This window comes from Thermobia domestica, chromosome 13 (assembly GCF_964235325.1).
Source record: "Thermobia domestica chromosome 13, izTheDome1.hap1.1, whole genome shotgun sequence".
Taxonomy (NCBI): Eukaryota; Metazoa; Arthropoda; class Insecta; order Zygentoma; family Lepismatidae; genus Thermobia; species Thermobia domestica.
In genome coordinates this window covers 64,846,449-64,859,128 of record NC_137466.1, presented here as the reverse complement: position 1 = coordinate 64,859,128, position 12,680 = coordinate 64,846,449, and the positions used below count along the sequence as shown (strand labels likewise).

Here is a 12,680-nt window from a genome sequence, read left to right as displayed (position 1 = left end):
TTCCAGAGCCTTGTTTTTATACCCTAGTGTATAAGTTCACAATTAAGGGTCTTCACTAATCGCTCTTCGCTACCCACCTACTCCAGGCAATAAAACCTTTTTAAAAAATACGAACCGACTTTAAAAATAAAAAATAATATTAAAAAAGGGCTCACTAAAAAAGCAGAAAACAATAAAAGCGCTATAGGCAGAAAATAATAATAATAAAGCGCTCTAAAGCACATATTAATCATCATCTGTAAAAATTTTTAAAAAGTTATGCCAAACCGAGTGAAGATCTACTATAAAATCATTTCGATGATAATTTCATGAGGAATCAATTTATTTCATTTGGCACGACTTGAAGTAATTTTTATTGATGAATGGAGTTCTATAGATTTTATAAATTACTTTTTGTATTTAATCGCTTTATTATTTTATCCTTTTTAGTGCTTTTCTGAAATTGGTTCATATTTTTTAAACTTATTTTTCTGCTTTTTATTGCTTTTTTTTTTTTTTTTTTTAGTGTTATTTCTCTTATAAATCTGTTTAAGTTTCTTCACTTTTCGTTACTGAAGCAGTTTAGTTAGATACCTAAACTAAAGGCAGGAAATTAACTTCCTTTAAAATGGGACGGCCTATGACACATGAGTGAACAAATGTATTTTTTAAAAAAACTCAGTCTACGCGTTATGGAGTTACACGTGAAACTGTTGAGAAGTTTCATGACGTAGGTTTGAAGACTGCCATTATATCCTGATGAAATTTATATATAACCTGCGAGAACCTATACACCTTTTTAAAACTTAAAAATAATCAAAATGGGTACATTCAAGTTAAAGTTACGCGTGAACATGCATAGAATGAAGTCGGCTCATTTACAATGTCAGACGTTGAGTAGTTTCACAGTTTAGCTCCAAAGACTATCAATAGATCCTTTTGAAATTTACATGACACTACGGAGAAGGTATACTCTTTCACACCAAAAAAGAATAATCAAAATCGGTGCAACTATATGGTGAACATACCACAACAAGTATATATATATATATATATATATATATATATATATATATATGAATGCTAACTGTGTATATATATCAATGTTTTTATAATTATTATTTTTTAAAACACTTTATACATAAGAACCTCCCTTTGGAACAGCTTATTCGAATAGTGAAAACCGCATCGAAAGATGGCCAACGTTTCTCGATACAACTGCGAATAACCTTATATACATACATACACGTTAAGCTGAGAATTTTTTTTTTTTTTTTTAGTCGGTTAATAAATATAAAATAAATCGAAAATAATTCACAGAATTTACAAAACGTTTTAAAAAATTAAGAAAAAACTATTGGTAATTGTTATAGAAATCTGGGGAAACAGTTTATGAAGTAGTAATTTTTGGTTCTCAAATTTCCGCACTAATATAGGCTCCTGAAAAAAAATAAAAAAAAATTTTGAAAACAATATACCGATTTTCCTTATGTAATAGCCATATTCAAACTATTTAGCTTACAAAATAATTATTATTATTATTTACAAAATATTATTAAAAGGTGTTGGGAAGCGCAGTGAAGGTCCTTAAATAAGCTTGTCTTGATCGTCTCTCTCTTTGTTTCTTTATACAGTTAAAAATATGTTTTATGTGCAGGTTTAGGGTGCAGGACTCCCAAAACCAATGATGAATGAACGTAACTGTAAAAGTTATTCTCAGTTGAATATGATCAATATGAAGATTTTCAGTTTTATTTTGCATTTTCAACCTCGCGTTTTTTTTTTCCCCTTTATTTTTTTAAAATAAAGAAGCACACTTAACATTACGAGAATAGAAATTATTCCAAATATTTCTGTAGATCATACAATAAAATGGGTATATATATGAAAGAACTACTTTGCCTTCAAATTTTGCTATGATTGAGGAGGGTATTATTACACCAACGCAGTGTATCTTACTGAAATACCAATTTTTAGCTATTTCAAATGCTGTACTGTACAAATGACGTTCAATAAGAACTGGCATTTGTCAGGTTTTGACTTCTAACTTATCGAATGTGTAACTATTGTTATTTTCCTTCTGTACTGCATTACAAAAACTAACACACAAAAGAAAATAAAATGGATTAATTTCATGAATACAAACAGATCACTTATGTCTTTATTGCACAGGATCTTATCAGTGAATGTCATTTGATTAAAAAATAAATAAATAAAATACACATAAATAAATAAAAATAATATTTAAATTCATTTTTACACCAAAACCTGTCTTGGTATTGTGATTAACATTTGAATCAAAGTTAAGAGACACATAATCTTAAGGGAGGAAATGTACATCCCGTAGACACAAAAATTACATACAATCATTCCATTACCATAACCCGATGCCAAAAAAACACTACTGATAACACCATAAAGCCCAAATACCTATTATGGATTCTTACTTTTAACGTACCTTTACAAATTAATAGTTTGACTGTCAAAGGTTGTGCTTATGACAATGCGAGTTTAAAATTAGTGTTCTGAAAAATTGGTCTTCACTAGTTGATAAATACAGCACAATTTAAAACCACTGCAGCAATCATTGTTAATCAGCAGCAAATATATAATCCGAAATCTTGAGTATCATGACTACGGTGAAACTCAAAACACAGCATCCCAGACTCGTGAAAGGACTCCTTGAGATCCTAGTTTAGGACATGGTAGCTAAAAGTTCGTTACCACTATAAAGGCACAAAGGTAAATACAGAAAATATTTTCATAACGCTGACCGATAAGGAACCTTATCTACTCTTATTGAATTACCGTCCCATGCACAATGATCTTTCGAAGAAAGAACCCTATAAATGCTGCATCGTTTACATATAAAATCAAACTTAAGAGAATGCTATTTGATAATTTTAGTCTGTGAAACTAACCGTACTCACTGAAACTGATCCTAAACAAATAATGAGACAATATCTGCATGAATAAATATAAGTTTTCTATCACGTCTATTCACTAATATTATTCAAATTATAACTACAGCAGCTTCTTCATGTTGTAGTAAATAAGATTGTTATATATCAAAAAATATTAATTGACACATACAAGACAATACCTGATACCGGTGAAATAAAGCATTTTACGAGACAGTACTACTACTTTCAATTCGTAATCTATCCGTGCACTCTAGTTCCTTAGCTTACAGTTGCCCGTACACCTTTCTATACTCCAGAGGAATATAGCTATCCTGTCTTCATTCTATAGGTTTATCAGCATCCTTTGCCTGACTTAGATAAATAGGCTAGAATGTGCCTTCGGGCACAATATGCAGACAAGGCAAATGACCTATTGAAAAATGAAAACTACAATTCATGTTCTGATTTTTAGAAACGGAAATATACACAATCATCAATAGTAGACTTATACCCCTCTCCCTTCACTCACTGTTCTGTAGCATATAAGGCACTGGTGTAGCCACGGGGGATAAATTGAAGCCTATTCCCTCAAGTGGATTTCATCTCTTATGTTTATTATTGTTTAATATTTAGAGCAAATGAAGAATAATACGTAGAAATTGAAAAATATTTTAAAAAAAATTAAACCATGTCAACACGTTAAAATATTTGAAACTGAAATTGATTAGGTACTTAACTTATTTCTCCAACTGGCTATACACAGTTGTGAAGTTGTTACTATACTGGTGCACAACAGAATTGTTTACTTTTTCTTCATTTATATCCATATAAATGCGAAGTCAAACAAATGGACATCCATAAGAATTTTCAGTTTCGTTATGAATAGTTTTTTATTGGTATATTTCCCACAATCTGTGTTTCTAACTTCACGCATTTTCACTGGGTTTTCTCGGGATTCTTCTGTTTACCCCCAACTCACCATTTAGTTATCATCATCACAGTTTCCCTTAGCATTGGAGCTTGAAAGTGGTATATTAAAAATAATGATTATAACACTATGTATATATGTATGTATATGATGAGTTACTAATGCTTTCATATTCTGAACGAGAGACCTGAGTTCGATTCCCGGCGGGAGCTTACATAGTTCGGATTCCATGTTAAGCTATAGTTCCTCGTGTCATACAGCCTCGGTGCTGAAACGGACGCTGAACTCCAATCCAACCAAATCATATTCTAAAAGTACTTTTGTTTTCCTTATAGTATGTAAAACGCCTGCTCTCCCTGGAAAGATCTGGGGTCCTTTCTAGAATAACTTGCTAGCTACACTGCTGCCGTAGAAAATTTTACACAAAAATCAATTTGATCCAATAATTAAAGTTTGAGCTACATTCTTTCACTTTTCGTAATACCTTGTATAGTGTATACAGGTTTGGTACAATTATCAACAAAAATCCGTATACGCACTACACATATTCTTTTGTAAACAACAACGTCCAATTACAACAGTTTTCTGAACTTCCATTCTTTCTATAAAACAAATGGTCGGGAACGAGAGAAAGAGGGAGAATGTACGCCTATTTTTGCTGATAATTTTATTTTCTTATATTTCTGGTCTTTCACTATTTGGATTGGCTTTTACAAGAGTTAGATGCATTCTTGTTTATATTGTTCCCATTCTCATTCGAGTTTATGACTGGTGAGTTGTATTAAACAATTAACAAAAACATCGAGCAAAAACAATTGTCGCGGCAGTGTTAGAAATTAATGCAGTGGTCCTGCTGCAAAGTAATAATAATAATAATAATAATAATAATAATAATAATAATAATAATAATAATAATAATAATAATAATAATAATAAAAATACAAAAATCTGTTAATTAGCAACAAATTATATGTGGATGGAAGTTTTTGAACTGAGTCAAATAATTTGGTCACTGTCTGTACCTTCTGTTCCAGTATCCATTATTAAAACCAAATCTGATACAGTATCATTTATGAAGATTTCGTATTAATTTAGGTACAGAGTACTTCCCTTCGAAGATTACAATGCATGTGTCAGTAATTCCTCTTCAACTTTAGTATTTTAATGATGATATATTGTTGCATAATACAATACAGGATTCAATTAATTACAGTTTTTTCAGAATAAAACGTAACTACTATTTTCTGTGCATACACATCAGTTTTGTTAACGACACACTGACATTATCCAATTCGCTTATATACATTTTGTTCTTACGAACTGTGATTTGAGCACAGATTATAACGCTTAGGGCGTTAGGCGTTTTGGGTCTCGTGGGAACATGGACGTTTTTCGCACGTTATCCAAACCTAGATACAACATGGTTACTCTCTCAAGTCCAATGCCTCCGCCTGCATGTGGAGGACAACCATATCGAAATGAATCGATATAAGCTTTTATCTTCTCTAGATCTGAAATGAAGAAAACATGATTTTTATAATTTCATAATGTAACTAGATATTTCAGTTTGTTAGTCTATTTACTGTTCCAAGATTTCTACCATCCGACTGGAATTCTTAATAATTTGATACAATGCATATTAATTACCAACTAAAGCTGTACTTGCGTTGCAAAATTAAACTAATCTCTGAATATACAACTCCTAACAACTTGCATGAAATACTGTATACCATTTTTCCTAAACTCACGAAATTCAAAGTTCCAGTGATCTTACCAAAATTTGACCGTAAAGTATAGCTATTTTTACTATCATAGTCATTTACTAAGTAAAGCTTTACTTACTATCATTCCACTACTTTCTCGACAGCTTATTAAAGACTTCATTAGTCCTAGATATTTACGTTATAGTTTTAGAAAGAAATTCCACAGAAGAATGAAAACAGAAACCAACATATGTAAATTATTCAATATCTCAATTTAGTTTTCCATTTTTTAAGTTACATTAAAAAAAATAATAATATAAATAAATTCTACAATATTTATTACATAGAGAAAAGAAAAAGGAAAACGGAAAGAAAGGAAACTGATGAGAACATGGATAAATTACTCTTTCATTCCAATTTGTGTACTGTGAAATCTTTTAATTATTTTATATTAGGTATTTTTAGTTGTTTTACATCTCTAACTCACTCAGTTAATTTCCTTTGAGACAATTTCAGAATGCAAAGTTTTCAAAAGCTTAAGTTTTTAAGTGACGAAGAGACGATAGTTCGTTCGTACAGTCTATCTCAGTCTACACTATTTTCAATTCTAAACTATTTCTCTCATTAATTTATTGTGCCAGTAATTTCGAAAGAAATGCCACGTTCTTTTTTCTTTTTTAACGCTTAAAGAAAAAGAAGTTTTCACTTACGTTATATATATATATATATATATATATATATATATATATATATATATATATATATATTAGGGTGGCCCTAAATTGTATGGAGATTTTTTTTTTAAATTTCTTTGCTCCCAACCTCTAAATTGGTTCCATGTCGGACCAAATTAATCCATGAAAAGAAAGCTCAATTGAAGAATATTTAATCGACTCCAAGCGACCCGAACTTTTGAATGCATTTACCGTATAATATGTAGTATATGGCAAAAGTCTGGAATAGACACTTGTAACTTTGAAACGGCTGAAGGGAAAGGGATCATATTTTGGATAAAGATAGTGGAGATAGATCCACACCTGAAACTGAGTAGTACAATGATGGCGGCCATCTCGAAGTACGCAATCTTAGATTCAGACCCAAAACTTTAAACAGAAATGGGGTCGTTTGACATATCGTTTTGGGGTAGCTTTTACCACAAATACAGATCTGTCTTTATGTTCGACTTATCTCTGATCATATAATAGTTATTACCTTTATAATAATAGTTTAATATCCTTCAAGATTGTCTTTTCTCATAGTTTACATAAGTATTTAAAAAGAGGCACATACAAGTAACAAGAAAGCAATTATATGTTATTATATAATAGTACATTCCATTCCAATGCACACCAACCTATGTTGAAATTATTTACATGAAGTAACTTGTAATCGTGATACGGAGCTTCCCAGCCAATGGTGCAAGGAACCAAACTTGTGAATAGAATCGGACAAGGAAAATGCATAGTCTCTTGATTCAATTCTTCTCTTTTCTCGTCACTTCAAATTGATCTCGAAATCCATATATCGCACACCCGGTGGAAGACCGTTGCAAGTCAAAAATACACATTTATGGAACATGACTCTTAAAGTTTATTAAACTATCAAAATCGCTTTCTGGAATACTGGTATTTTTGCCATCTAGGGGTTAATTTGTTTAGTTACGTTTCTGCGAAAATACCACCAGGTAGAGCTCGCTTCTCTCTCTCAATTCTTTTTTGAGCAATAATAACTAAAAATTTCAATTTTTTGAGTTGTAACACTCTTCCACCGGGTGTGCGATATATAGTCTTTGCCATCCCGGTTCTATTTCCAGGAATGCGAAATGAAACTCCTTGTGGAAGGGTGCCATCTCATAGATCAACAAGAAAAACACCACAGAGAAACATCATAGCCTCTATGGTGTTCCTGGCGTATCTGTTGTTGTGTAAATCCCAGCATACTGACACGGACATCTTCCGTAACATCATCTAACCCAGTTTAGTAGTTACTTTTGTCGATGGACGACCAAGATTACACAGATCTTTCAAACAAATGCACATTAGGCCCAAACGGTGATGTCGGCATGCTAGGTACAGTTAATTACGATCAAACTTCTTCTCAAGTTTTGTACAAGCGCCATTTGCCATTTATTCTGCCTGTGTTACCTGTTTGGTAGAGATCTGTAGCTTGTGCTGCTCCTGCAGATGATGGTATTTCAGGGATGCCTAATAATTATTCTTTGGCGTTGAAAGTTACAAATATCGCTAGTCTGTCAACCTTCTCTATGCTACTTGCAGCTGGAGTACCCACACCTTAAAACTTTCAACATTAGCGCATTCCGGTATCGTTACAGAAAATGACACACATGTATATTTATATTCTCAAGGTAATAACTATTACAGGATTAGAGATAAGTCAAAAATAAAGACAGACGTGTATTTGTGGTGAAAAGCTACCCCAAAACGATATGTCACATAACGCCATTTCTATTTAAAATTTTGGGTCTGAATCCAAGATGGCGGACTTCAAGATGGCCGCCATCATGGTACTACTCAGTTTCAGGTGTGGATCTACCTCCATTACCTTTATCCAAAATATGATCCCTTTCTCTTCAGTCGTTTCAAAGTAACAAGAGTAATTCCAAACTTTTGCCGTATACTATATATTGTATATGTAATGAGATGTTTAGGTCGCTTAGGGGCAGGGTTAGCTGGTTTAAACCAAGGTGGCAGCAAACAAAAAACGAACGAAAAATGCTTTAAATCGTGTGAACTTCATAGTGACGTCTCCACATATGAAACCATTTGCATTACGTTTATGTACTTTTCACCTTTTAATCAAGGGGTCCCGTGTTTAATTCTCGGTCGAACCACAACCCATCTTTCAAGTGTAAACCAAGTAGCGATTTGAGGTGTGTCCCTTTAAGCGAAAGTCTTCTCCGTGATAACCTTGGTATTTCATAAGGATGTTAAGCCTAAACATACGAAACGAAACCAAATTATATATTTCTACTTGCCTGAATGCCTGTTCCAAGGTTGCTTAAATATATATATAGAAATTGGCAAAATTTATCAACTGCCTACGCAGCTTCCAACATCAGCTTGGATTTGACTGTTTTAAATTCATTGAATGATATCTACATACCAAATTTGTAATTTAATACCTCAGTTTTAGCGTAGTGGTTATGACCTCAAAATTTTATATACAAATACATTTATAGTAATAACAGGATTTTCCCAATGGCTCAGCCGGAAGTTTCCCGATTTATATATAATTGTATAATGCTTTTGCTTGTGTAACTGTTTATCTTTTTGTCCTTCTGAAATGACTCTTGGCAATTATATTAACAACTAGGCCTATGTAAAGATCAGTACAACGTATTTTTATCAGGAGTCCTTCGTGAGTGAGTCCGCAATCGCATTCGTGACCAATTAGTCCCGATTATGTGTCGAAATGGACATTTTTTGTTGGATGAAGCCGAGAAGCGGTTTGGATTCCGCTTTATGCATATGTGTGACCTTCCAGCATAACCTTGTTGTTGCATAATAATACCAAGGAGAAACAAACTAATTTCTGTCCATATCTAATATAAATACATAGAGTAAATTATTTAAACAAAAAAAAAAAAAAAATTTAAACAAAAAAAAACGTTTTTTTTTGTTTGTTTTTTTCAATAAAAACCATGGTTTTGCCAACCCTGCTTAGGGGTCGGTTAAACACTTTTCAATTGAGCCATTTTTTTTTTCATGGGTTAATCTGGTCCGACATGGAATCAATTTAGGGGTTGGGAGCAAAGAAATTCGGAAATCGGAAATTAAGGACCATCCTAATATATGTATATTTCCTAAGTCGACTGTACATACTAAACATAATTTTTCAAAACAGAAAAAACAAACCATGACATGTTACTTATACAGGAAATTTGTGCGTGATATATAGGGTTCTACTGAAGAAACTTCTGGGCAGAATAGTAAGTTGAGTGAATGAAGTAAACAAAAATCTTTGGGAGAGGATACAAATAATCCTGATAGGATTGACTTCATACAGGATAAAGTCAATGGCAAGATTTTTTCTGCAATAATCAGTGGCGAAGTCAGAAAGACATAAATAAGGAATAACAATTGCCATGTCGATGAATCACACACACACAAATAATATAGATACGTACCCACACAGGGTGTTAATGTACTATACCGAGAAAGAGGTGATATTTCACATCAAAGTAAGTTACACGAACCTGTGGGCCAAAGTGCATAATAGCCACGACCGTCCGAGAATGGAAAAATTACATTGTAACACGTGCTAATTCGAACACGAGAAATTGAGTGGTGGTTCATAGCATCGTAAAGGAACTCTCACAAACATCATCCAAAAATGCGTATTTCAACAATGTGCAATGAGAACGCAAAAAATTCCCCACAGGGCATAATTCCCAGACATGCTTCTAACATAATTCTCAGATACGCTCTGACTTAAAGGTGGACTCAAAATAGATAAAAGGTAGGACTTAACAGCAGTGAATACGTAATGCGTCACCGGGAAATCGAAAGTGTTAGTGACCGCCAGTTCTATTGTTCCTTCTGTTCGGAACAACGCATGCTGCGATGTATTATTACGCTTATACGTGTGAAAAATGTAAAATTTACCGTGGAAGAATACATTCACCCTTAAATCAGAGCATATCCGAGTCTTATGTTGGGACCATATCTAAGAATTATGCTCTATAGGGAATCCGTTGCACAAAGAGTACATATTGTTGAAATATGTATTTTCAGATGGTGTTTGTGTAGCTTCCTTTACGCTGACATGAACCGCCACTCTACAATTTCTCGTGTTCGAAATAACGCATGTGGCAATGTAGTTCCTTCCCGCTTTTGAACGACCCTAGCACGGAAACTATACATATATACGGAACATTCATATATTCATATAAATTTCTTTCTATTTCGATGTAAGGAATCACCTCTTACAGTTCGTCGGTATAACTCATTAATACCCTGCATATATGTCAAATATTATGGGACACTGTATAACATTAGAGATTGGTTTGGGAAAGTCACAGGTATCTAGTTAAAAAGCACTTCTTTCATTCTCTCTCTCTCTCTCTCTCTCTCTCTCTCTCTAAGGTAGGACAGACTGCGAAATGAACAAAAGAGTAATTTATTATACTACAGCTTCTTCTTCAGAGATCTGTAGTCGTCTGTTTTCCATCCTTCTACATGCTGAAATCTCGTCTGGATAAAGCAAGCAAACAGTCTGTTGTAGGCATTGTACCTTCGCGTATTTCCAGACGCTCATTTCAAAGTCAGTATTGGAGTCATTGCTGTCAGACGACAAAGTGCAGATGTACATGATGATTACGATGAAGAATTGATACAACGTCTTCAGTGGGCCTTCCACTTTCTTGTACTTCTACTTGACAATGACTGGACAATTCCCTAAATTAGTGCAACTCTGATGATAAAGGCAGTCAGTTGCTTTTAAAAGGATAGTTAAATAAAACACGAATGGAACATCGAAAGTTTAATTTTCTCCGATTTATGATTATCTCCGTGAAAATGAAGTGAATGAAAATATCTACTTATTTACTTGTTTTAAATAAATGTTATGGTGAATGTCACTCAAAAAGAAATTGAAGAGTAAATAATAGTGATTAACATTCTGGATTCTATTCTTTCAACTTACCTACTCCATGTACTTTGGCACGCTCACTTAAAAAATCAGGATCGTGAATTCTCTGGGCCCCAGATAAAATTTCTTCTCCTCGCATAAACATATCGTACGAATTAGAATATTTCTGTAAAGATTTTCAAATTGATACATGTTAAAGTATGTATAGTTAATCTTCATATAAAAAACAAAGATGTTTCACTTACTCATGAATTAATAAAAAGACAGAAACATGTATTTTCGTTTTTACAACTCCTCTCAAAAACACAAAAAACCCTTGGTTTCCACGTCAATTCCGGCTCTTCTTCAGAGATAACAACAAAGAAGTTTAAAATATAAGAAAGAAGACAAAGCAAGAAACAATATAGAAAAAGAACTCATTGTTTTGAACAGAAAGTTTTTCGTAGATTTATACACAGATTCTTCCTTCGAATGACTGAAGCTACCAGCAGGAGGGGAGCAATTTATTCCGCACCATCAATACGGTTAACAGTTAACTTTTTACATTATTTCTTTTGTTATCTAACCATAATCCTGATATTACTTTTAAGAAAAATAAAACAAAATACGAGAATAGATTACACAGCACTCAGGTAGAAAATGTGGATAAGCGAACGAACAAAGTTATGCCTTGTCGAGATTAGAGAGTAATATAAAGACAGATGCATTGAAATAGGACCGTATGGTCAGTCTACGGAAAGGCAGCTTCTACTACCTTAGTGATACGTACGCGTGTGTATGGTGTGGAAGCATTGGACAAAAGTGAACCGTATGGATGGACAATCGGAAGATGGACTGCGTTATTTGACCATACCATGGATGGCAGACATCATGTCCGCATGCCAGTTTGTGTAGAATTACCCAGTGTTAGGTTGACGCTAGCTGGTTATTAATGAGTGTGTACTTATCTGCGTTTGATGGTTCGTTATCGTCTTTGAATGTTGAACTAGCATGATACATACATTTATATCGATTTCATACACCGAGATCCAACAATGTCTTGGCTACATAAAATCACCAGCGTGCTGAGTGGTAGACAGTCTTGTTTTCGGATGTGTCCTACACTAATGGCCATATACGTATTCAACTCTATAGTGAAGAGCGAAATCTGTCAGTGTGCACTGTAACGTCAAAGACGCTGAATGGCACATGTGATGGTATGGGACGTCTTAGGTACAACTCATGATCTTGGCTGTTACGCACTGACGGCAACCTTACCAGTAACAACTACATCAGCGAAGTTATAGAGGCGATTCCTTCAGAAAATTCCAAAGGCGATATTTCAGTAGAAAAATCTACGACTTCATGTATTCCAGAATATGCAAGCCCTCTTCGAGGATTTCATGGCCTGCACGGTCGCCTGACATATTGCCCATAGAACATGTGGGGAATATGACTGGTCAGTACTTTGTTAATTAAGATCCTCCAGCAGACAATGTCTAGCGAATTCGCATAGAAGCAGCGTAGCAGCCTGTTCCTTAGGAACATGCTCAACGTCTATCCGAAACGAAATGAAAT

General features: G+C 33.7%; 1 protein-coding gene across 2 annotated transcripts in view; it reads right to left on the bottom strand.

Annotated features, from left to right (window-relative positions):
* Positions 1-474: 474 nt before the first annotated feature.
* AspRS (aspartyl-tRNA synthetase) overlaps positions 475-12,680 on the bottom strand; it is a 58,516-nt gene continuing 46,310 nt past the window's right edge. For both annotated transcript variants that reach the window (XM_081735831.1, XM_081735832.1), the window contains exons 12-13: positions 11,178-11,289; positions 475-5,321 (exon numbers count right to left, since the gene is read on the bottom strand). In XM_081735831.1, coding sequence (XP_081591957.1) covers positions 5,158-5,321; positions 11,178-11,289 — 276 coding nt within the window. In that variant the 3' untranslated portion in view covers positions 475-5,157. The remainder of the gene's footprint in view (positions 5,322-11,177; positions 11,290-12,680) is intronic.